Here is a 25,000-nt window from a genome sequence, read left to right on the forward strand (position 1 = left end):
GCTTAGGCAGATTAACATCAAGAACATGTGTTTTAGGAACTATCTGCTTTAGACTGCGCGGAATGTTTCAGGAGGGACCGGGGGGGACGGGGTCACTGTAATACCATTCTTCATTCCATTCCATGCATTATAATGAGCCAATCCTCCGATTTCTACCTCCGCCAGACTCCACTGGAGTGTTTAGTCTGCATATTTTCAACCTTTACTGGGGAAACAATGTACAGCGTTGTGGGAACAAACAATACCCTGTTGAGATGTGGTTTGCTTGGCGTTTTTCTCCTCTTCCTCCTCTTCCTCCTGAGATTTTGCCAAGTGCTTGTATCATTCAGTTGTTACTGGAGGAGAGAGAGAGAGAGAGGATGTTTTTTTCAAAATAAACTGCCTGCCTGCATAACAACAACAACAACAACAACAACAACAACAACAACAACAACAATAGCCCTCCCCAAATGCAATCTCATGACGCTTCACAAGCCCAGGTTATTGGAAGTGTTGTTTATGGTGATGAGGAAATAGCAGGCTGTGCTGACACTAAGTGGTGTCTGTGCTTGTAAGTGGAAAGATCCCCAGAACACTGATAGCGAATAGCTGCTCAGACAGTGTGACAAACATCTCCAAGAACCTATTTAAAGTGCAATGTTTTGGTCTTGTTTTGTACAGAGAATGAGCTGCTTAAAACTTCCCCTCGAGTAATTTACCTGCCTACTGTAAATGTGTTATTTTTTTTTAAACTTTCGTGCCTGTCTGCCTGCCTGCCTGCCTGCCTGCCTGCCTGCCTGCCTGCCTGCCTGCATGTCTGTCTGTCTGCGTGCCTGTCTGTCTCTGTGTCTGTCTGCTATTGTGTGTGTGTGTGCGTGCGTCTGTGTGTGCGTCTGTGTGTGTGTGTGTGTGTGTGTGTGCGCGTGCATCTGTGTGTGTGTGTGTGTGTGTGTGTGTGTGTATGCACGTGTGCATCTGTGTGTGTGTGCGTGTGTGTGTGCGTGTGTGTGTGTGTCTGTTCATCTTTACATATATAATCGCTTTTTTATTTTTCTGGTTTAAGAAATCCACTCCCACACGCTGTGCTTGCATAGAGATTAAACATTAATTATGCAATGTCTCAACTCACAATATATGTTCACCATAGCTTATTTCTGCTACAGTACATGCAGTTCTGCACTTTACACAATTTCAATAACTCGGCTGTGTATCATGGCATCTGTTCCACTGGCAGCCCAAAGTCTGCTATCAGCATAGAGAAAATGGACTGAGATGCAGTTTCTCATGCAAGCTATGCAATCTCCACACACAGGTAAAAGCCCTGCTGAGATTCCTCCCTTGATTCTCCCCCGTGCTCAGATTCAGAAGAGGTCTACCTCAACCTGGCCAGGATGTCAATTACATGTTAATTGTATTACACCCACACGTTGCCATCCCCATTTAACCAAATGTAATTACAGTAAGGGAGTTGTTGATGTCATTTCACGGATGGCCTGCCGTCACCCAGGCTCTCCCGTCATCTCAGGCGGCTGCGCCGGGTGTGAGCTCAGGGGAGATGAGGCTACTGTTGTATCAGCCCTCTTCTACTGAGCCGGATCGTTCCCAAATGGATGATGCCCCAAATAGCAAATGTCCTCATGCATGATTTAGCGAGCGATTAGACATCACAAAGCTCATTTCTGAGATAGACTCATCATCATCATCATCATCATCATCATCATCATCCCAGTAACAGTGCCTACCCTGCTGTCCCCACACCTGTGGACTCACCATCCCTGGAACTACTAGTGTATTCTGTTAGACTCATCATCCCTGTAACCAGGTATACTCATCAACCCTGTAACTGTTAGTTTGATAGACACTATAACAAGAATGAGTCTATCCTGTTACCCCCACATCCAGATTGACACATCATTCCTGTAACTACTAGTGTCTATTCTGTTACCCACATCAGATGAACTCATCCTTGTAATAGTGTATATCCTGTTACCCCCACATCCAGATTGACACATCATTCCTGTAACTACTAGTGTCTATTCTGTTACCCACATCAGATGAACTCATCCTTGTAATAGTGTATATCCTGTTACCCCCACATCCAGATTGACACATCATTCCTGTAACTACTAGTGTCTATTCTGTTACCCACATCAGATGAACTCATCCTTGTAATAGTGTATATCCTGTTACCCCCACATTCAGATAGACTCATCATTGTAGCCGTGTCTATCCTGTTACCCCCACAACCCACACTACCCAATAGGGGGCCTGGACGGCACCATACACTCCAGTTCTGCTGAAAGCCCTGTTTTCCTAATCCCCGCGTCTAAATGACCATACAACTAAAGTGCTTCTGACGTTAGAAATATGATGATAAGATGCTTTCAAAGAGCATCAAGCTCACTCGTAATAGGAAACCTGAGGCATTGTTCCAGACGGTGTAACTGATTCTTACATGCTCTGTTGTACTGGACCTCTTCTGTTGTCCTGGACCTATTCTGTTGTACTGGACCTCTTCTGTTGTCCTGGACCTCTTCTGTTGTACTGGACCTCTTCTGTTGTCCTGGACCTGTTCTGTTGTCCTGGACCTGTTCTGTTGTACTGGACCTCTTCTGTTGTCCTGGACCTGTTCTGTTGTCCTGGACCTGTTCTGTTGTCCTGGACCTCTTCTGTTGTCCTGGACCTCTTCTGTTGTCCTGGACCTGTTCTGTTGTACTGGACCTCTTCTGTTGTCCTGGACCTCTTCTGTTGTACTAGACCTTTTCTGTTGTACTGGACCTGTTCTGTTGTCCTGGACCTGTTCTGTTGTCCTGGACCTCTTCTGTTGTACTGGACCTCTTCTGTTGTCCTGGACCTCTTCTGTTGTCCTGGACCTCTTCTGTTGTACTGGACCTGTTCTGTTGTACTGGACCTCTTCTGTTGTCCTGGACCTCTTCTGTTGTCCTGGACCTCTTCTGTTGTCCTGGACCTCTTCTGTTGTACTGGACCTCTTCTGTTGTACTGGACCTGTTCTGTTGTACTGGACCTCTTCTGTTGTCCTGGACCTGTTCTGTTGTACTGGACCTGTTCTGTTGTACTGGACCTCTTCTGTTGTCCTGGACCTGTTCTGTTGTACTGGACCTGTTCTGTTGTCCTGGGGCTCTTGATCCGAGAGGTATTAACACAATGTGGAATGAGTCTCACTTGAGAAAAGTTTTAGATGCTGCAGAGATGGTTTGTGTGAGTGTGTGTGTGTGTGTGTGTGTGTGTGTGTGTGTGTGTGTGTGTGTGTGTCTGTTTGTATGTGTGTGCGTGTGTGTGGGTGGGTGTGTATGTTTGTGTTCAGATGCTGCAGAGATAGATGTGTGTGTGTGTGCATGTGTAAGTGTGTGCGTCCCTGCGTGCGTGTGTGTGTGTGTATATTCAGACACTGCAGAGATAGTTGTACTTTAGAAGGATGGAGCTACAGTCAGCAATGCAGCGATGACAGGGAGGAGGGTGACCCACACGAGCAGCACCAACACATGGGAAAGGCGTCACGGCACCAGGGGACGAAGATGGAGGGATGGATGGAGGCAGATAGAGAGAGAGAGAGAGAGAAAGAGTGGGAGATAGATGGAGAGATAGAGATGGAGAGGTTGAAAAGGGTAAAGTGTGGAAAGGATGATTGAGACAAGCAATCAGTCCCACGGCAGGGAGTAGAGGGGCAGGCAGGGGGCCGTTGCCTGCGGTTACGCTGCTATCTCTTAAGTGTGTCAGACTCCCTCTCCTCACTTCCCTGCCAGCGGATCAATACGCCGCGCCGTAGGCTATGCTTCTAACCATCCTTCGCAGCACCAAAGAGCCGCCTCGCCTTCTGCAGAGAGGGGCAAGCCACAGGAGAGGAGGGGACCGCAGGGGACAAGCTTCCTGGGTCCAAGGTTCCACACAGAAGTAGCTGAGGGCTTCAGTTCCTCACTTCCCCTCTCAAAACGGGGGCTCTCACGCTGTATGGTTGTTATGGCAACTGCAAATATTTTGCCTCGCTCAGGTGGCTAAACATTAGTGTCAGGTTAAACATGTGTCTTTCTGGTGCGTAAGCATTGCAGCGTTGGATAGAACGGATAGAAAGATTATTTGTCATGTTGGTTCAAAATACAAACGATAAACACAATGCTAGAAAGTATTTGCACTGTTTGCTGCGAAGCTTATAGGAATTTTCTTAGCCCTGAAATGAGTCTGTCAGACATAAACGATTATCTCGATATCTCACTGTGCTCAAACATGCAAAATGTTTATGATGAGTAAACATTATCACAGATTTAATTAACAAATCCCGCTCTTCCATTGATCCAGGCGAAATATCAATCGCGCTGGTACATTTAATTAGTCTATAACTTTGCCCTTTGTGTCGCGGGGTTGATAGACCGCTATGCTCCGCAGATTAATCTTCATCACCAGAAGACTGGAAACACAAGCCTGATTTGAATAAGAAACTAAGTCTGTTGCAAACTATTTCTATTCCAATTCCTGTCCATTGATTTAGACGTGTACTCAATTAATTCATTGACTGGAATTTAGATGGAATTTACCCTAACTCTGCAAATAGACTCCCACCATTTCACCCGTCACCCCCCGCCCCCACACACATCTCATTATACACAAGGTACAAAGTGTTTATTGAAATCTTAGCCTGTGATTGTCGGCTGAAGCGGAGCTCACCATGACCTGGTCCATTTGATGGAGCCAAGGCCTGCCATTTAGATGAATGCAGATGAGCATGGCCATGTTTTACCTAATCACTCACAATGGTCCTCCCACTCCTGTCAAGGTTGTTGGCAGCCTGGTGTTTGATACATGACGCTAATTCTATTGAAATGGTATCAAATATCCATTAGGCCCCAATGAAACTCAGCAGATTGGTGCTTTACTTCTGATATTTTTTTTCAGATGGCAGCGCGCCAGTGTTTGGCCCATGCCTTGTGTTTCATTAATTTTCTTAATCCTTTTTTCTGCATCCTGTTTATCATTTACAGTATCCCCCCCCACTCCACCCCCACCCTTCCCATAAATCTCCAGAGACCTTCCTCCTAATCCTCCTATAAGCAACATCAACTTACAACACAACATCAACCAACATAATGTTGGAGTGTAAATGAGAAAGAGAGAGAGAGAGAGAGAGAGAAACAGACAGACAGAGACAGACAGGCAGACAGAAAGAGCTCTGGCTGGCTGCTCTGTATGTGCATGGGTGAGGTGGTCCGATGCAAATAGAAGGCATTAACTCTGATTCATTACTGACTTTGGCACTTGTGTGTGTGTGTGTGTGTGTGTGTGTGTGTGTGTGTTAGTGAATTCACTGCCTGTTTGTCTCTCATTAATGCCTCTTTCAGACTGGTTCCTTGTTTCCTGCCTTTTCAGGGGGCCAAACACCATTATCTGCCATCATTAATACAAAGTAAAAGCTGAAGGTTAGCGTTCTTAATATTAGAGCAGGTAAACACAGCCTTGGGCACACTCTTGGGTATTTAACAAAACCTCTGCAACCAGAACCCACCAGGACCAACACCTGTACTGATCAGACAATCACCAGAACCCCCAACCCAACCCAACACTGTGTTGTTCATGCTAATTGAATAATCGGCTGAAGAAAGTTGCTGAGCGTTCAGGTGCAGAGTACAGCAGTGACCTCTGACCCACTGGCGGTCTGCCTTCAATTACAGCTCTTAATAAACTACCCTGCAGCCCTGTTAGACCCTCGCAGGGGGCCTATCAGGAGGCCGGCCCAAGATGCATTATTAAACAGACCTCAGCTGTTGTCGAGACGGCAATTATGATGATTGCAGTCCAAAGAAAGACTAAATGGTCAAACTTTATTGATTATTCAATAGGGAGCAGAAACAGATGTCTGGACTAAAAAAAAGCCCATTGAAGTATTTTGCATTCACGAATATCAGTGATCATTGCAGTTGAAGGATGCGGCCTTAAACAGACGAACTTATGCAATAACTCATGATTCAAGGCTAACTATGAAAATATGTTATCGTATTTTAATATTTTATCCGTTATTGTCAAAAGATGTTCCTTTCCTCGGGGCTGTACCAAAGACACCCACAAGGTTTGTGCTCTTTGTCCTCTTTGTTTTGATGTACTGTAAGTTATAATGAGAAGTATGAAATTAAATGAAAAGGGGCCTTCGCTATTGACTAGAGTTGACCTCATAGTCTTTTTTTAAGCTGTGGGTCTGATTCATTCTACATCATTGCATAGATTGATTCAATTTTTGAAGGTCATTTGTGTTAATGAGAACACCACGGTTGAATCCACTTATTAACAATTCATCAAACAATTCAAACTGAGCTTCTCGAGAATGTATATTTCCGTAGTTTGTCAGCGTGCGGCTGTGTGCTGGCCTCTGACAAGGCGCTACAAAGGTGTTGAATTTCCACGTTTGTGCTTCTTTGTGTGTTTATTCCCAGAAGAGCACAGCAAACGAACAAGGGAGTTGAAGTAGTGCAACTTCCAGCCTTGAACTACCCAGCTTACACTTGCAAATTGATTCTATTTTTCTCTGTAGAAGTCCTAAACCCCATGTAAAGTAGAATGAGTCGGTGAAACCAAACTCATCTAATTGGCCCTTAAGTGTCTCGTACACAAAACCTGCAGCCAGTACTTCCTGTCAGACAAACGGGTCGCACTTCTCTGAACCAAACGAGGCTTTAACACCGCAATGATAACACCTTGGGGAATAGCAACCGCTATTTCGGTCGCCTATTGCCTTTTCGATATGTGCGCAGAAGCACATTCACAGAGTTAATTAAAACAAGCTGTTTGATTGCACACACAGTTGGGTTTTAGTTAGTTGCGATTGACAATTGCTAAATTACTTAATGGAGGAATGTTGGCAGATATGTGCCGTGCCTGGTGAGGGGGTGCACCTGCTTTAGAGCCTGAGTATGTGTACTCAGATGGTGCTTCTGCCAGCCAAATTCCCCCGTTATTAGCTATAATCCAGCGGTTGGCTTTCTCCTGCTGCCTGGGACGGACTCTTGCTGTTGTTTTGAAATCTTATAAAGGCTTGTTGCCTCTTCCTTAATCAGTGTTGTGGCCTAGAATAGACAGTGCGTATGGTACCTGACCTCTCTCTCTCTCTCTCTCTCTGTTTCTCTCTCTCTCTCTCTCTCTCTCTCTCTCTCTCGCATGTGTGCTCTGTCTCTCTCTCCCACTGCAGGGAGGCAGCACTGCAGCAGGTCTCTGGCTAATTACATACACTCATGCTAATGATTCTAGGCTACATCTAATGCTAATGATGCTAGGCTACACTAATGCTAATGATGCCTATCTCACACACTCATGCTAATGATGCTAGGCTACATCTAATGCTAATGATGCTAGGCTACATCTAATGCTAATGATGCTAGGCTACATCTAATGCTAATGATGCTAGGCTACATCTAATGCTAATGATGCTATGCTACATCTTAAGCTAATAATCCTAGACTACACTCATGTAATGATGCTAGCCATATCTCATACAGTATTGTAGGCCTACCTGTGCTGTGTGCATAATAATGTATATTTGAATTCTTGTCTGTGTCTAGCTTGTTCAATAGGATATAAACACACATACAGTTTTTAACTAATGTTTACTGCATTACAGCGATGCCAGGCGGCCAGAAATAATTGCCTCTGCCCAGGGATGATGAATTGAGTTCACTGAATTGAATTGAATGTTATAATGGAACTGAGAAACCCAAAGTCTCAGCTGTGGTGAAAATGAGTTGAATGACACAGGTCATATGAGTCATCCTCATGAGTCCTCATCTCTCTCTCTCTCTCTCTCTCTCTCCCTCTCTCCCTCTCTCTCTCTCTCTCTCACTCCCTCTCTCCCTCTCTCCCTCTCTCTCCAGGTGAAGAGAACACTCCAGGCTGGTTCTGTGCTGAAGATGAAGGGAAGACCATGGCGCCGTTCTGGTGTCCTCTCCTGGCTTGCCGTATGCCCGTCTTTGCCACCAGAGCACCTGACAGGAAGGTGAGTGTGTTTCACCTGACCTGGTGGATGAGGAGGTGAACAGAGGTGTTTGATTGGTTGTTATTGTTTTGAATGCTAGTTATTGCTGTTGTGGCCTGACACTTCCTGAGTAAACACCCAACTTTATGGCTGTAAATTATTAGTTACTTTCAAAACCATAATTCTTCGCATGTTTGGTCTGTTTCTGTAGATACAAGGTTAGAACAGGTCCTAAGACCCTCTGGGATATGCCATCTGCTGAGAGGAGTGGAAGGAATAATTAGTTTAAAAATACAGCACCATTAAGTCAAAGCATTCAGTTATTATAAGCCTTATTTATTTGTTTTACAATCTGTACATTCCTTTTGGAGATGCGTAGAAATCAATGACGAATATGAATGAAAAAAAAACTATTTTAGCACATTTGTTTAGCAGGTACTCTAAGTCAAGTATCGCAGATGCGTCATCACAAGTAACAGATTGCATTTGATAGTCTGTCAGCCCAACCATCTGACCAACCGTCAGTCACTTTGGTTGGTCAGATGGCCTGCTGCTCCCCAACAGCTAAAAATACACCGTCTAAGGCGTGATCTCACTCAAACAGCGCTAGACTTGGAATCACAAGGTGACACACATCTTTCCCGCGGTGAAGCTGGCTAGAGAGCGGCGATCGATGCGGCCCGCTGAAGCCCAGGAGCTTCTCATAGATCACATGGCCAACTCAGGTGAGGGAGGCGGACTAAAAGGGTTTTAGGAGTCAGTCAAAAAGGGATAAAATCAATTTGCGGTGGCTAGAAAATGATTTTTCCGACTCGATTTCCAGCGGTAATGTGGTTAAAGGCCTTGCTGTGTAGGGTAGGTGGGGGGGATGCCAAATCACCATGGTCACCATGGGAGGGTGTTATAAAGTGATCAAGCAATTACCTTAATGGCCGTGGGACACCCGAGCATAAATCAATGTTCCCACATTCGATTAAGATCCCACACACAAACTGATAGTCTGGCAGCCATGTGGGCATTGGAACAGAGACCACCTAGAGAGAGAGAGAGAGAGAGAGAGGGAGAGAGGGAGAGAGGGAGAGAGATGTGACGAGAGACGTGATATGACTTTGTTAAGGGGGTGCTGACGTGAGGGGTTTAAGGGGGCGCTGAGCAGCTGGAGCACTGGAAGTCCAGCAGGGGAACATATCTACTTTTTTCTGTCGGTCATGGAGGCTGGCGGATGGAGACATGGGGAGGATGGGCTCATCACAATGGCTCAAAACGGAATGCGGAATTAATATGTTTGATGCCATTCCTCATTCCGTTCCATGCATTACAATGAGCCTCCATCCGCCAGCCTCCACTACTGCAGGTTCTGCTAGAACCCTCCCAGAGGTACTCATGGAGCTTCTGAGTTCTGATTCTGTTCTGCTGAAGTCTGCTACACCTGCTGAGAGAGAGAGCCAAAGCAATTAATGTGTTTGGAGCCAAGAGGACCCCTCTGCCTCTCTGAGGATTCCCTCACACTCTCTATTTCTAACATAAACAAATGAAGCACCTGAGCATGCCAGTGAAGGGCAGGGCAGCCATGTCGGGGTACAATAAGGCTGGGGAGCTGTCTCACATGGCACATCTCCCCCTCGAGGATGAGGAAGGCTGGGTTAATGTGAGCTTGTCTCTACATGAGTGTGGACTCGGTTGGTGACACTCTGAGTAGCGTATGTTAGAGAGAGAGAGAGAGAGAGAGAGAGAGAGAGAGAGAGAGAGAGAGATGTGTGTGATTTTGTGTCTCTGTGTGTGTGTGTGTGTGCGCATGTATGTGTATGTGTATGTGTGTGTGTGTGCGTGCACATAACGTGTATATGTATGTGTGTGTGTATATTGTGTATGTGTGTGTGCGCATAACGTGTATATGTATGTGTGTGTGTGTGTGTGTGTGTGTGTATATTGTGTGTGTGTGCGCATAACGTGTATATGTATGTGTGTGTGTGTGTGTGTGTGTGTGTGTGTGTATATTGTGTGTGTGTGTGTGCGCATAACGTGTATATGTATGTGTGTGTGTGTGTGTGTGTGTGTGTGTGTGTGTGTGTGTGTGTATATTGTGTGTGTGTGTGAGTGTGTATATTGTGTGTGTGTGTGTGTGTGCATTTGTGCATTCATGCGTTGGTGCGAGTGCCATAGCTGTCACTGGAGAAGATGTGGGAACAGAGGGCTGGGTTAAAGAGAGCTCAGAGAAGGTAGCATTAAAGAGTGACTTTAAGTCTTCCATGCAGAGCAGCCTGTGATTAGGGGCTTAACTCTGCAGCAGCCCCTCTCTCTCTCTCTCTCTCTCTCTCTCTCTCCCTCTCTCTCTCTCTCTCTCTCTCTCTCTCTCTCTCTCTCTCTCTCTCTCTCACTCCAGCTCTGCCACTGGGAAACACGCCTCTTCGTGCCAAAGCTCCCAACATCTCTCTCTCCAGTGTTGGCAGTCACACTCTTGGCAGTCTGAGTTACAGAGGAGAGAGAAGGGAAAGGGGAAAAAAAGAGGCCAGATTAAAAGAGATGTGGCCGAAGGGGCCGGAGACGATTCCAACAGAAGAGAAAGTTCTTGCGCAGCGTAGCATGAACAGCATGCTGGGTCACCTGAGGGACATCCAAACACTGCTCCGTGCCCCGTGCTCCAGGAGATGGAGAGGGCTTCTGGGCAGACTCATTAGGCTCCGGAGATAGCCCATATCGCAAGTCTCTGTTGAGTGTGATCTGTTGTGTGTGGACCGATGTTCGTACGCATACACACACACACACACGCACACACACACACACACACACACACGCACGCACGCACGCACACACACGCACGCACACACACACACATACACACACACACACACACACCGACATACACACACACACACACACACACACACAAGTGACCCAATCTACCAGGCATCATTTGCCCCACTTCGGAGGCACGTAAGGCAGAACAGTGTTCATTAATAGGCTACAGCGCATCCCTAGAGGTCTTTGTTGTTCATGATGTGAATTAGAATGTCAACGTTGCTTCGCCTCAACCCTTGTAGTTGCACAGTACGTTCAACTCTGTACTCTACTGTGTAATCTGGATGACGCACAGAAGTGCCCTCCTCACCAAGCCCATGTGAGCCCTTTTGGCTTGGGAGCCACTGCTGGGGAGGGTGAACGTGAGTGTTAGTGTTAAATGTTTCAGAATGCTCAGGAAGGTTGCCTCAGGTGGCTTCCTGGCTCAGTGCTGCCTGGGTGGGAAAAGAGGTTTTAGGTTTTAGCAGATTCATGGTACTGTGTAGTATGTGGTGCTCAATTTGAACTCCCAGACACGGCCCTCTTTCTTCATCACACTCAAACATCAAACTACCTGTCCGTCCGTCCGTCCGTCCGTGCGTCCGTGCTCCATTCTGGCTCTGCATTTGAATGTCACAGGGAAGTGGTTTATTCCCACTGCTATTTGTTTCCATGTAGTGAGTGGTAGTGTATGTGTGTCACAGTCAGAGGCTCAAGGCCAGCCTAATGGATCAAGGCCAGTGTAATGGAGCAGATGCAATGATGATGATCCCCATAGTCTGAGATGATCGGAGTAGAACAGGACAGGATCACATGGCCCAGTAGAGGACATGACATCACTAGTTGGCCGGTCTGTGGAGGTCATCATGTCTTTGCTTGTCTCAGATGGGCGACATCACGTGTGTGCTTGTCTCTGAGGGCGACATCATGTGTGTGCTTGTTTCTATGGTGGTGACATCACCACTATAGAAAATACAACATTTTGATAAAACAGTTAAGGCTCTGAAGCATGGAACTTCCTCTTCCTCCATACCTAAGGATGTTTTTGTCAGACTCTGGCCTCATTACAGAGAAAATTTAGATAAGCAATGCCTTTAATCAGCATTTTATCTCGGCTGGCTTTTTATTTGAGTGAAATGGTGGATTGGCTGACCCTGCACTTCCTTTCCCAGCCCCCCAGTTGGCTGGATGGGAGATCAGTCAACTACTAGCAAATCTTTGTTTTAATTTCAACAATTTTCTACTTGTGATGTACTAAATGCCCTGCTTAAAATTGACGTAAACAAATCCATTACGGCTGATCTGCTTGATCCAGGCCTATTGCAGCTTTCGGCCCCGCCTGACTGCAGAGTTATTGACACATATGTTTAATCTGAATGTTACCTCAGGTGCTATCCTAAGGTTTGGAAGGCAGCCCATGTGCTCCCCCTCCATACAGGTGGTGAACCCTCCGACCGAGATAACTACCGCTCAATATCCGTGCTATCTTGCCTTTCCAAAGTATTATAGTCCCTGATCAACTCCCAGCTAAGAACCTTTTTATCTTCTCATTCTATTCTAAATGTGCACCAGATTGGCTTTAGACCCGACATAGAACAGTCAGCTCAGCTGCTATGCTTGTCTTAGATGACGTGTTAAATTGCCTAGATCAGAACAAAAACAACAACATTGTGCTGCATTATTTATAGATCTCTCCACGGCATAACTGCTCATTCAGAGGTGGTCTGAAATAGGCCTGGATCAGGCTTCGTGTAGCTGGTCTGAAAACGATTTAACGGACGGAACACAGTCTGCGTGAACTGATGGTGTTAAATCAGATTTTCTGGACGTAACAAAGGGTGTCTCACAACGATCGATTCTTGGTCCGGTTCTTTTTACTATCTGCATTAACAATATTGGATTATCTGTGAATAATTGTAACCTGCATTTATATGCCGATGACACTGTTGTATATGCCATTGCCCCCACGATTGAGCAGGCTCTTTCTGAGCTACAGTCTGCATTCACTGTCCTACAGAGAGCATTTATTGGGCTGAAACTGGTAGCCAATGCTGGAAAAAGCAAGTATTTGTTATTTACCAAATCACCGAAAAATGTGTCTGATTCATGCATATGCACGTTGGGTGGCTCATAAATTCCTGGGCATTTGGTTTGACAGAGACTTGACGTTTAGAAAACATACAGAGGAGTTTGTGAAAAACCTAAGATTTAAGGTGGGCTTTTTTTTATAGGAATAGATCTTGCCTTTCTCTGAATAGCAGAAAGCAGTCAACCTTCATACCAGTGCTAAATAATGGTGATATCATCTACCAAAATGCAGCAGTCACTACTCTCAAACCTTTCGATGACATCTACCATAACGCCATTCGCTTTATCACAGGTGATAGTTTTAATACTCACCATTGCGTACTTTATTAAAAGGTTGGCTGGACCTTGTTAAAGTCCTGTGGATCTCTTCATGACTCCCTTTTGGTATATAAAGCTCTACTTCATAAATTCCTGGCTTACCTAACCTCATTATTGAAATTCAAGAACATGAACTCGTTCTCAGAGTTGGTTAACAGTTCCTCGGGTCTCCACCGAATCGGGTAAATCCGCTTTTAGTTATGGTGCACCTCACTGCTGGAACGATCTACACAAAACATTACAGTTGGTTGTTCTGGTGCCGCTCAGGCAATTTAGGGTGTTGTTCGAGGACCGCTTTGCTGGAGGATGTGAGGCTGTGAAGGGTGTGTTGCGATTGTTTCCCTTGATATTGGTTGTGTTGTATTGTAATTGTATAGATATTGTGGACAGGGTGCATCTATGAGGCCTTGGTCTCAGTGTGTTTTCCCATGTATAAATAAAGGTTAAAAGGTTAAGGTTTTTCAACAAACATTAAAAGAATAAAAGTGTGCTCGTTTCTATGGTGGTGACGTCATACGTGTGCTTGTTTCTATGGTGGTTACATCACGTGTTCTTGTTTTTATGGTGGTTACATCACGTGTTCTTGTTTTTATGGTGTCGTTGTCTCCAAGGACGACATCACATGTGTGCTTGGATATCAGAAGTATTCTTGAAGAACATGAAGAACATGCTAGTGTGAAGAACATGCTAGTGTGAAGAACATGCTAGTGAAGAACATGCTAGTGCATATTGTATAGTCTCAGTGAAGAACATGCTAGTGCATATTGTCTCAGTGAAGAACAAGAGTCTTCCACCAGTGCTCTCCTCATGTTCAAATCTCACTGGGGTCTTAAACACCCAAGGCAGCAAATACTCTGAAATGTTTCCACATTCAGTTTCCGAGGCATTAGCAGAGGAGAGAGATGGTGATAGCTAGTGTTGGAGAGAGCTTCTATAATACCTTTTGGGGATTTCATCGTGTATGCTTTGAAGTGCAGGATGACAAGCTGGAGAGAGGGGCTGGGCTGCATCAGGGTTAGAGCCTCTTCTCTTCTCTCTCTCTGCCTTTTTTCCAGAGAGGATTACTGTAGCTACTGTGTCTCTGGGCCCAGAAACCAGGGAGGCTGCTTATATCTCTGCCTAATATACTCCATTAGTTCATATGGATCTCCAGCCTGACCAAGTTCACCGGTCTGGGCTCTCAAATCCATTAAACCCAACATGGTAGACATCCCTGTTTACGTCCTCTGGTGCCGCCAGACACATCAGACGGGGTCGTTGGGGGTCTGTGTGCTTGTTCGGTGGACTTTGCTCTGTTTTTGTTTTTTTTGCGTTGCTTGCTGCGCCTGCTGTCCCTCCTGCTCTCCATCTCATCCATCTCTCCTGCTGATGCGGTGATCACTGAGAGAGGAGTGGGGGAGAGCGGCGGCCATGTGTTCAGCTGGCCAGAGAAGAGTGACTGGGAGCAGGGGAAGATGAGCTTGTTGAGGGGCATCGCTGGCGGTGGCGCATGTGTTTGGCGGAGTCTATTTATAGCCGATGTGTTTGGTGGGGAACTGATTTACGACTGTAATGACTCAGAGCTGTTACAGCTCGGGTGAACAAGAGGTGGCTCGGTGTGGAGGCTGGGTGTGTGCGCGTTACACGCCACGCCACGCCCGAGATGAGGTGCACATGAAATATGGATCAAAAAGGAGAGAGAGAGAGGGAGAAAGAGAGATGGGGAGAGAGAGAGAGAGAGAAGGAGGGGAAGAGAGGGAGAGACAGAGAGAGAGTGGGAAAGGGAGAAAGGTGCCCTTTCCCTGATGCAACACTGTCTGTTGATTTATTTACCCCCCCCCCCCCCCCACCCCAACATGTTTTTTTTTTGTAAAGTCGTCAGGATGACACCTTACACAATCCCTCTCCCTCTCTTCCTCACGAAGGTCGTCCTCTCTGAGAAGTAGATATCAGCCCTTCTCTCTGATTTGTGGAGAACAGATGCCACAGCATGGATTAAAAGCCCTGCCTCAACACAGATCTGCTGAGGCATAGCAGGCTCCCTTTCTACTCTGCAGTGATATCCCTCTGGCAAACACAAACACACAAACAGTGGGGTGCGAAAAGTGCCTGCGCCTGTTTGGAAAGCAGACTCTGTACAGGCAGCCATGTTTTCCCGAGCCCTCATCAAGGCTTTGCTTTATTAATTGCTAAAGCCGTAACCTCCCCACCACCACTGTCTCCCAGGACCGGCCTAATTAATTAAGAGGGCTATAGATTTTTAGTTGTTGCGTGTGAAGGAGGGATTGGTTTCAAATAGCCCTAATCTGTCACTAGTTTATTCATTCCCCTTCCGCTCGTCCCCAGCTTGTCACCCGGCATCAGAGGAGAACTGATCTCTGGGCACAAACAGACAGCTGCTGCTCATCCCCGGAGTTCAAATGGGGCGATGAGACAGGGCTTGGGCATGCGGATTACGGGTATGCAGAAGTGTCAATGTGATTTCTCTGCGTGGCGCCGGATCACAGCGGACCTGTCGCTGGGCCCGATACGGCCCGGCATCGCGGTCAAGGCGGCTGGGTCACCGGGCTCAGCGAAAACCCCGCTCCAGACATGCCTAGCATGTCGCCGTCAGCAGAGCAGCGAGCAGTGACAGCACGCGACCGCCTTAACACTGCGGATCAAAGGCGCACGTTCGCCGGGGTCAGGGGTCAGGGCAGCAGTCAAACTTTGGCATTTTGAGAAAACAAACCCAGTGTGAGTTGAAGCAGTTCCAACATCTTGGATGAGGTGCGGCGTAGAGAGGGCCTGGGACTTTCATCATTGTCGATCTAGATCTCTTTTATTGTCAGCACTAAAGAGCAGCGAATGTCAAGTGTATTGAACCTGTGGTGATGGTTTACGTTGGACTGCTGGAGTTTACACACTGCACAACAAAGAGAAGCCAAATGCAGCTCCTCTCTCTCTCTCTCTCTCTCTCTCTCTCTCTCTCTTTCTCTCTCTCTCTTTCTCTCATCTTTTTCTGGATGAGAGTCCAGCCCAGATCCATAGAAACTACACTGAAATATGACAGACCCATTACAGAACAGAAGACACACGTGTATTTAAGAGGATTACGCTCATTTTGAATTACATCTGTAATTACATACAGTAATTGTATGGACATGAACAATGTAGATTTTATGGATAGGGCTCCAACACACTTGCATGCTGTGATATAACAGTTTGATATGTGTGTCTGTTTGTGTGCATTAGAATTTGATTAGCATGGTTATGACATGCATATTACATGCTTATTACTGTGCAACCCTCAGATGTGCCTCGCATAAGTCTCATCCGTCTGGCTCCCATCCATTTCTTCTGTGGTCTGTTACTCTCCGGGCCAACAGAGGGCAGTGTAGTCCTGAGGTACAGATCCAGCCAGAGGGCATTGTGCCGCTGACGTACACATCCAGGGGCAGACATACCCGAGCCTTGCACTGCCTGGCTGCCAGGTCATCTACTAAAGCGGGCTGATCTGTCGCTGTGACAGTTCATATACTAATTACTGGAAATCATCTGTGCTCTGTAGCAATGCCTCACAGTGGAGAGAGCTGGGACTCATCCTCCCCTGGCCCAGCGGTTCGGTTCACTCCGTACTTGTCAAGGCAGCGCACAGACAAATTGTACAAACAGAAAGAAGGAAACTTGGAGCAGATGTAGCGACTAAAATGTACAAGTCTGAACATTCTTCCTTCTTTGTTTGACTCGGCAACAGACTCCGACGTGACAAAAGTGATTTGAAAATTGCTGCTTTAGTTCAAAGGAAATGTGTTGTGTTGTGCTGCGTCCCTCCTTGTCGGAGTTGTCTGTTCCTGTGTGTTGGTTTGTTGTTCCCCTCCTTCTCCTCTTCCCCGCTAATTACCATGTCAGCCCTTCCTCTACCTGCTTTCCAGACCTGGACCCCTGCCAGACTGTGTTAGAACAGTACCAGAATTAATGTGGTTCTGAAACACAAAAGGCTTAAAGACAGTAGGCTACTTAGTGTCCTCATGAGGCTACAAAGCACGGTGTTCTCTTTTGAATAAATTGGCTAGTTGCACCCTATGTTCATACTGAGAATGTAAGTCCTTTGTCAGAAGTGGGCTTGAATGCGACTGTCATATGGTCCAAAACAGATAAAGGGGGTTCAGATATCGGAGGAAACGTGTGTGGGTGGTGAGATGAATTGAGTCGTGCAGTTATCACGCTTTACAAAAGCAGCCACCTGATTATTCTTTTTCAGATTATTTTATTTTTTTATCGTATTTCTCTTTTGTTGAGCCAAGCTGGCCTTGATAGATGGCGTTCCAGGGATGGAGATTCAAACCCAGATTGTTGCTCCTTGATTACATGTAGCGCTGTCCCGGCAAAAGTGTCGACTTCTGCCTGGGTTATGTGTGTGTGTGTGTGTGTGTGTGTGTGTGTGTGTGTGTGTGCGCGTGTGTGTGTGTGTGTATGCGTGTGTGCCTGTGTTGTGACTCAGTGGGCACCAACATACTCTTTGTTCTGAGTTTCCTGCCATCTGATCTTGATGATTATAGACAGGCAGTTGGCCCCCTCCACTCACCCCCCCCTCCCCCACCCTCTCCCTCTCTGGGCAGGCGGCCCCCTCCCCCTTCCTCTCTGGGCAAGCAGCCCCTCCACTCATCCCCCCCCTCCCTGTCTCTCCGTCTCTGGGCAAGCGAACCCCGTCACACACACACACACACACACACACACACACACACACACACCCTTCCATGAGCATCCTGCTTGGTGCCATCCAGGACCCCCATGGGTACAGTGTTGGATTCCCTGTAACGCACCACGACTGGCCCTTTGTGTGTCTGGCATAAAGAGAGAGAGAGAAAGAAAGAGAGAGAGAGAGAAAGAGAGAGAAAGAGAGAGAGAGAGTGGAAGAGAGAGAGAGAGAGAAAGCGAGAGAGAGAGAGAAAGAGAGAGAGAGTGGAAGAGAGAGAGAGAGAGTGGAAGAGAGAGATTGACACCACAGAGAGAGAACTCTTGGCCCGTGGTGATCTTCAGAAATACATTATTCGGGGGACAGTCCATCGCTTTCATCCAGGCATGCGGAAGCCGGCATGCGGGCGCAGGGTGCCAGGGGCGACGCAGGAGAGACATGCAGAATTTGCATCACATTAGCCGGACGTGTTGCAATCGCTCAGCGAGCAGCTGTGAAGGATGCAAGGGCGAAGGCAATCTCAGTTGAGTCACGAAGAACAGTTTGTGATGTCCTGGCAATGTCAGGCCGTGCTCAGAGCAGAAACATGCAAAACCACTCTCTCACTTCCTGCCACTTACAGCTGATAGAATATATGGCCTAGCTTGCGGAGACAAGGAATCGTTATTGTACAGACACTACTTATTATATCTAAGGAGACATTCCTGGCTGGGTTTAACAATAAGCTGATAGCCAACACGGAGATAGAGTATAGCTACAGCTCAATCGAGAGCTTAAAAAAAAGAAAAAAAAAGAAAGAGAGACAGCCCCTTAATCAATTCTTTGCTGCAGATGGTTTAATAGTATTGTCTTCAAATGACTGAATATTCTGAGTGGAATACAGGGGCTCGATGCTGCTAGCACGACAGGTGGTGTGTCTCAACTTTGATCCTGCCATCCTTCTGTGGTAGGCTCATTGAGGGATGTTGAACAGCAACAAATAACAAGCAGACACCAGGCTGTCCCTTTGTTGTGGTGTCCTGCCATGAGGCTCTCAGGCCCTGAGCTGTCTTTGTTACGTAGATAGAGGGTCCACTTGGGTGTGTGTACGTGTGTGCGTGTGTGCTTGCTTGCACACGTGTGTGTGTGTGTGTGTGTGTGTGTGTGTGTGTGTGTGTGTGTGTGTGTGTGCGTGCATGTGTGTGTGTGTGCGCTAACTAGGGGATAGGGGATGTCAACTGACTTCCACAGTTCAATCCAAACCTCTGTATACATATTGATTGAGTACCTATGGGCTAATCCACTATGATTCCCCCCTGTGCTGAATACCAACCAACTCACGCTGTCATCCACAGAACACAGAACACAAGCACTGCCATTCTAGGGAATTATCCTTTGTGTTTGTGCCACACTTGAACATGTCCTGTTTACAGACCACCTGCACATCCTCTCTAAAAGTTAGCGCTCCCAGCCTGCTTAGTATGCTCTAGCCTCCTAGCCTGCTAAGTGTGCTCTGCCTCCTAGCCTCCTAGCCTGCATAGTGTGCTTGACTTCCTAGCCTCCTAAGTGTGCTCTGCCTCCTAGCCTCCTAGCCTGCTTACAGTCGTGTCCTCTACCTCCTAGCCTCCTAAGTGTGTTCTGCCTCCTAACCTCCTAGCCTGCTTACAGTAGTGTCCTCTACCTCCTAGCCTCCTAGCCTGCTAAGTGTGCTCTACCTCCTAGCCTCCTAGCCTGCTAAGTGTGCTCTACCTCCTAGCCTCCTAGCCTGCTTACAGTAGTGTCCTCTACCTCCTAGCCTCCTAGCCTGCTAAGTGTGCTCTACCTCCTAGCCTTCTAGTCTGCTTAGTGTGCTTGACCTCCTAGCCTCCTAGCCTCCTCGCCTACTTAGTGTGCTTGACCTCCCAGCCTCCTATTCTGCTTAGTGTGCTCTACCTCCTAGCCTCCTCGCCTCCTAGCCTGCTAAGTGTGCTTGACCTCCTAGCCCCCTAGCCTCCTCGCCTACTTAGTGCGCTTGACCTTACCTGCAGCAGCAGTTCCCCACTAGTATTTCAGGCTGACTGGATATTCTCCCCGTGTCCCCGGTGCCTGTAGCCTAGGGCGGTAGGGGGACGGGTCGGCAGCTGGGAGAGGGACCGCTGGAGTCAATTATCAGTTAATAAACAGAGGAAGTTTTCTATTAGTGCCTGTTAGTGCGTGTGAGAGATTGTTGGTATGTAGGATTAGGGGGAGAAACAGGCGCTGTGCCTGGGGTACTGGAGAAGGGAGAGGAGGAGCAGTACCTTGGGGTATAATGTAGCTAACTCTTTTAGCGATGCTTTCTTAAGAGCAGGTTTTTGTTATTGTAATATTAAAGCATAATGATTTAGTTTGGGTATAATACTGCAGACATCCTCCACTGTTCTTCTCTATGGAGCACTGGTCCTAAACAGAAGGCTTAGAAATCTCTGGGGGGAGGCATTTTAAATGTTTTGACAACCTTTCGAGTACTCCTATAAAAAGTGTGCACAGTGTGTATTAGAGTGGATAGATAAAGCGGTGATGTGAGGTTTCAGCAATCAACCAAACCATCAACCAAATACAGGGAGTCTATTAAAAAAAAAAATGTATCCAGAGAACTAATTAGCTTAATTTCTAGCCTCATAAAAGCTACTGAAGTTGCTAAACCGAAACAGAACAGACGTTTAAGTAGTCAGAAGCATGACCAACTTTAGAGCAACGGCTGACTCAGCAAAGGTGTGCCCAGGGGTCGAGAGCAGAGGAAAGGAGAGCTCAATCAAAGGTTGAGGCCTATTCAACAACCAGCCAATCGGCTTTGACATTTCTTGCCATCAGATCACTCGGTATGGCCCGGATTTACAAAAGTGATCTGGTTAAAGATTGATTTTTATTGCCTGTTCGAGTACTCATGCCCGTCCCTAGAAATCACACTCCATACGAAATCCCATACAAGTGGTATAGCACACCCATACAAGTGGGTATAGCACACCCTTCAATTAAAGAGAATCAATTTCAGCATGAAGGACAGAGCCTTCCAGATAGACTCTCACAACGGCGTACATTTGGGTTGAACATTGGGGGGGGGTTGAGGTCTCCACCCATGTAGGGGGGTCCCCCCAGGAGATTTTCTTTGCAAAAAGGCTGTTAAATGGCTCTTTCGCATGAATTTTAAGGGGAAGAGACATAACAACATGATCTACATATCCCAACTAGTGCAGTGGAATAGCATAAAATCACTCACTTTACGGTAAAAGCACCAAATTTGTAACGCATCAATTTGTTGTTCCAGTATTAGTAAAATGGATACTTATCACTTCCTGAACATATCTTCAGCCTTGTACTAGTTATGCCACAATTGAACAGTACTTAGTCCCTATTGTTCTGTGATAATTACTGCAGCATTGATGGCTGTCAGGACCCTGGCAGCTGTCACACCCACCACTCCTTTGCACCACTTTGTGTCCATGGAAAAAACAGTCTCAAAGCTTTAAAGATTAACCAACTGTATCACTGACAACACATGTATACAAGCTTTGTAAGCACAACAATTCATTACACCATATTAGGCTACATTACAACACAATGCACCTTACATTTCATTATGATTCAAATAAACATACAGGGTTCTAATTACAGGTCAGGCCCTGCACAAAGACAGGCTCAATGGCAGGTCAGCATAATGGAACTTCCCCTTAACCCCTTAACTATCAAAGATTGCTGTGAAAGAAGCTAAATATTGATATTAATATTGATATACGTATTCCTAAGTGACACTGGAGGATCTAGCAAGAAATACCACTTTTTTCTTTAAAATGTGACCTCAAATTATTTCAAATCGACCTGCTGTCTAAATTCTGTACAGGGGGCATGCTATCTACTGACGGTACTTTAGATATTGGAGGACATCACAGACTGTACCACAATTCAAATAAAAGTGCCAAACATCTGTTTACGTCTCTGTGAAAAAGAAATGAACTGTTTGCACACTGACTTCCTGTCTAGGAGGTTTAACTTGGTTCTCGGTGGTTCTGCCTCTTTTGTGTCATGGTTGAACGTAGCCAACCATCTAACCTTCTAACGGCACTAAAGCCGTTATCATCATCATCATCATCATCATCATCATCATCATCATCATAACTCATAGACAAACTGGACAGAATCTTGCTTTATAGCCATGATATAATCGTTGGAGAAGTTGTATTTTGCCGTTGATGCTCAGAGCAGTAAGGTGGTGGGTAGTTAGCAGTCAGAGGATGAGACTGGCGTAACAATGAGGTACCTGACTAGAGTTTCAGTTTCAGTCAATAAGCCACGCGCTTGTACTGGCAAACCTTTGAGAATTTCTGCAGCTTCTGCGCTGGAACAGAATGGGTAGTTATGTCTGAACATAGGTAGCTGAACTGCAAACAACTGGGTGTTAATTTCCGGATATTCACCGACCACAGAATCAATTTTCCCAGTGAGCAGGGTGTTTTCTAGTTTCTGCAGGGTCAGTAGACCATCCTGCTGAAAACGGTTCTTAAGCTGTGTGTCAACAATGTCAAGCACCTTATTAAACTCTACTCTGTAGTGTTCCATAGGAGTTTGGGGTTTGTAGGCACTTGCTTCTCCACATAAGCGCTTGAGTGGTTGTCTAATTTGTGGCACTGTGACGGGTTCTAAGTCTAAAGAATTCACAATGGTAGATGCCTTCTCAAAAAGGCTTTGGAAAGCGTCATCATTTCTTTTGCCTTTCAGAGTGGATTGGACACAACAAACAGCAGCCTGCATGCCAGAGACGCTTTGTGTTCTTCTTTGGAGACAAGCATTAAGACACTCTAGCTCTCCAACCTCAGCTTCTGCCACCACAAGGCCCAGTACAGTGTTGCCTTTCATGACATGTTGTTGCAGGCTATTAGCAGTGGCTGCAGTAGGAGAATTGAGTAATGCGTAAGGATGGCATTGTGTCTAACAATCCATTTAGTTTGACTGAGAGGTTTGAGAGCACTTGAGGTGCACCTGAAAGTCCACACAAAGTTCCTAAGTGATGAACCCAGTCAAGTGCACCTTGCATCATTCTGCCTTTTGTGTAACCAAGTTAGCTCCACAGTGCACATACAAAGCTAAGGGCTGTTTCTTTCTAATAAGAGCCTGTGCACCAGAGGACTTGCCTCTGTGGGTGGCTCAGTTGGTAGAGCATGGCGCATACGGAAATGTATGCACTCACTGCAATGTAAGTCGCTTTGGATAAAAGCGTCAGCTAAATGGCATATATTATTATATATTATTACATATTGGCAACGACATCATATGTCTGGCCGTGTAATGCAGGTAGTAGCAAATTTAATCTAATGCCATGTTTGCTATAGTTACTGTCACTGAATACAAGCCAATGAATTCCTCATGAGGAATTAAGTCATGATCGACATATCGAAGACATACTGACTCTCGTTCTTTGTCTGAGATATCTTAAGGCAAACTGAGTGACTGGAAGACATCGATTGGTATCAGCTATTCCTCTGATGATGTCATTGCTCATTAAGCCTAGTATTTCGTTCTGTATGAGAGGACTGGTGTAATCTTGCTTGTGTGTCTCCAACCACTTTTGGAAGGCTGTGTCGTCTTCTGCCTTGTCTTTAAGAAGTTGGGACAGGTTTCCCTTCTCTTCAACATGACCTCTGAAAGCTGCATCTTGTCGGGCTAAATACTTGATGGAGCGTACAATCTCAAGCAATGCATGCCTTGCTTCCTCCTGTTGTCTGGCTACAGCTGAGGAGAGTTGTGAAGCTACAGTGTTCCCTTCTTGAGAATAAACTGTCATTGCATGGAAGTGCAAGTGACTTTTTGCATGAGCCGAAAACTTCTCAACAGCCTTTTTCCAGTTTCTAAAACCTGCACTCACAAAGGCAGAGTCTGACTTGCTAGCAAATGGTGACTTTTTTGAATGGACTTTGGCACAGTGGAAACATAAAACCCCTTATAAAGTGGCACTGTACTGCAGCCAGGGAAATTTTTCAAACCACATTTGCTGAAAGGATAACACATTTAGTTAGCTCGATTCTGCACAACAATAAACTTGGGATGAGCATGTGCAGGCTTTGTGCAGGTGGTGATGTCTGAATCATCAAATCCTTCTCTGTCCCTGTCGTCTGTGCTCAGCTGGTCCCTGACATGTGGCTCAGTCCCCTGCTACAGACATGACAAGAAACCTTGTTACACACAAAATAACTATATATTAAAGAACTGCAAATACATGTCAATAACTTTAAACCATATATGACTAATAAATAAAATAAAATAAAAAAATCACGTTTAAGTCACTTTCTTGACTGTTCGGATTTGTGTATTCATAAGTGTTTCCTTGCCAGAGCATTTACGTTCTCACCTGTTCATCTGAAACTCCCCTGCCTGCCTGACCGCTGCCCTCAGCCTGTCTCTCTGTGAGGAAACCACATGTGAGGAAACCACATGTGAGGAAACCACATGGACCAGGAAAAAATGTCGGTCACTTCAATGGACAACTCTTACATATCCATTAGTGTGCTCAACAGTGTTTGTTTGTCACAGCATTTTAATTCTTTGACCTCATTACCTGTGCACCTGTGCATCCTCTGCCTCCTCTCCCTCTCTGGTCACCCTGCCTGCCCTGCGGCTATATTCACCTTCTTGGATCTAATATAAAAGCAAAAAATGTCAAAAGTGCTTTAACTATAGATGGACTACATTCGACTTCAGCATGGCGAGCATCAAGAGGCATCATCATACCTTGAACAATCGCAGTCTGTCATATATTTATCAAATACCTTTGATATTCAGGTATCAACAGCAAAACATGTGAAAGCTGAATCCACTGTTGTAGGCATGCTTAAGCAGATTTAATTTAAGCACAGGAATGCTAAGTATAATATAATGAATCATACCATAGTGCATTTGAACCATTTTTTTGGGTATTTTCTGCCGAATTTAAAGGGTTTCTCTTATCTAGTATTTTTGGAGCTCCGCCCAAGTAAGCAGCATTTGATTGGTTTAACACGTCGCGAGGCTTCACTCATTCTCAAACAGGTTTCCACCCTTTGTCGCTCCTTTCTGCAAATGATTTCCCCAGGCTTTCCTAGATCGGGGAGCCTGGCCTCAACGAGGTTACCTGCCAGACAATACCCTGACGCTACAGCGTCATGCATCATTGATGACGCCACGGGTCCCCGGTGAGTCCCATGCACGCGTGTGAGGTGCCGTGCCCAAGCAGCACACAGCCG

The 25,000-nt window shown here is 46.0% G+C and overlaps 1 protein-coding gene across 1 annotated transcript in view; it reads left to right on the forward strand.

Moving 5' to 3' along the window:
- Nucleotides 1-25,000, forward strand: part of arhgef10la (Rho guanine nucleotide exchange factor (GEF) 10-like a) — a gene marked incomplete at both ends in the record, with an annotated part of 98,055 nt that overhangs the window by 41,158 nt on the left and 31,897 nt on the right. Inside the window, 1 exon segment of the mRNA XM_083668535.1 lies at nucleotides 7,848-7,969. Within this exon segment, the coding sequence (XP_083524661.1) occupies nucleotides 7,848-7,969 (122 nt within the window).

Source organism: Argentina silus (assembly GCF_951799395.1).
Source record: "Argentina silus genome assembly, chromosome: 4".
In the NCBI taxonomy this organism is placed as follows: domain Eukaryota; kingdom Metazoa; phylum Chordata; class Actinopteri; order Argentiniformes; family Argentinidae; genus Argentina; species Argentina silus.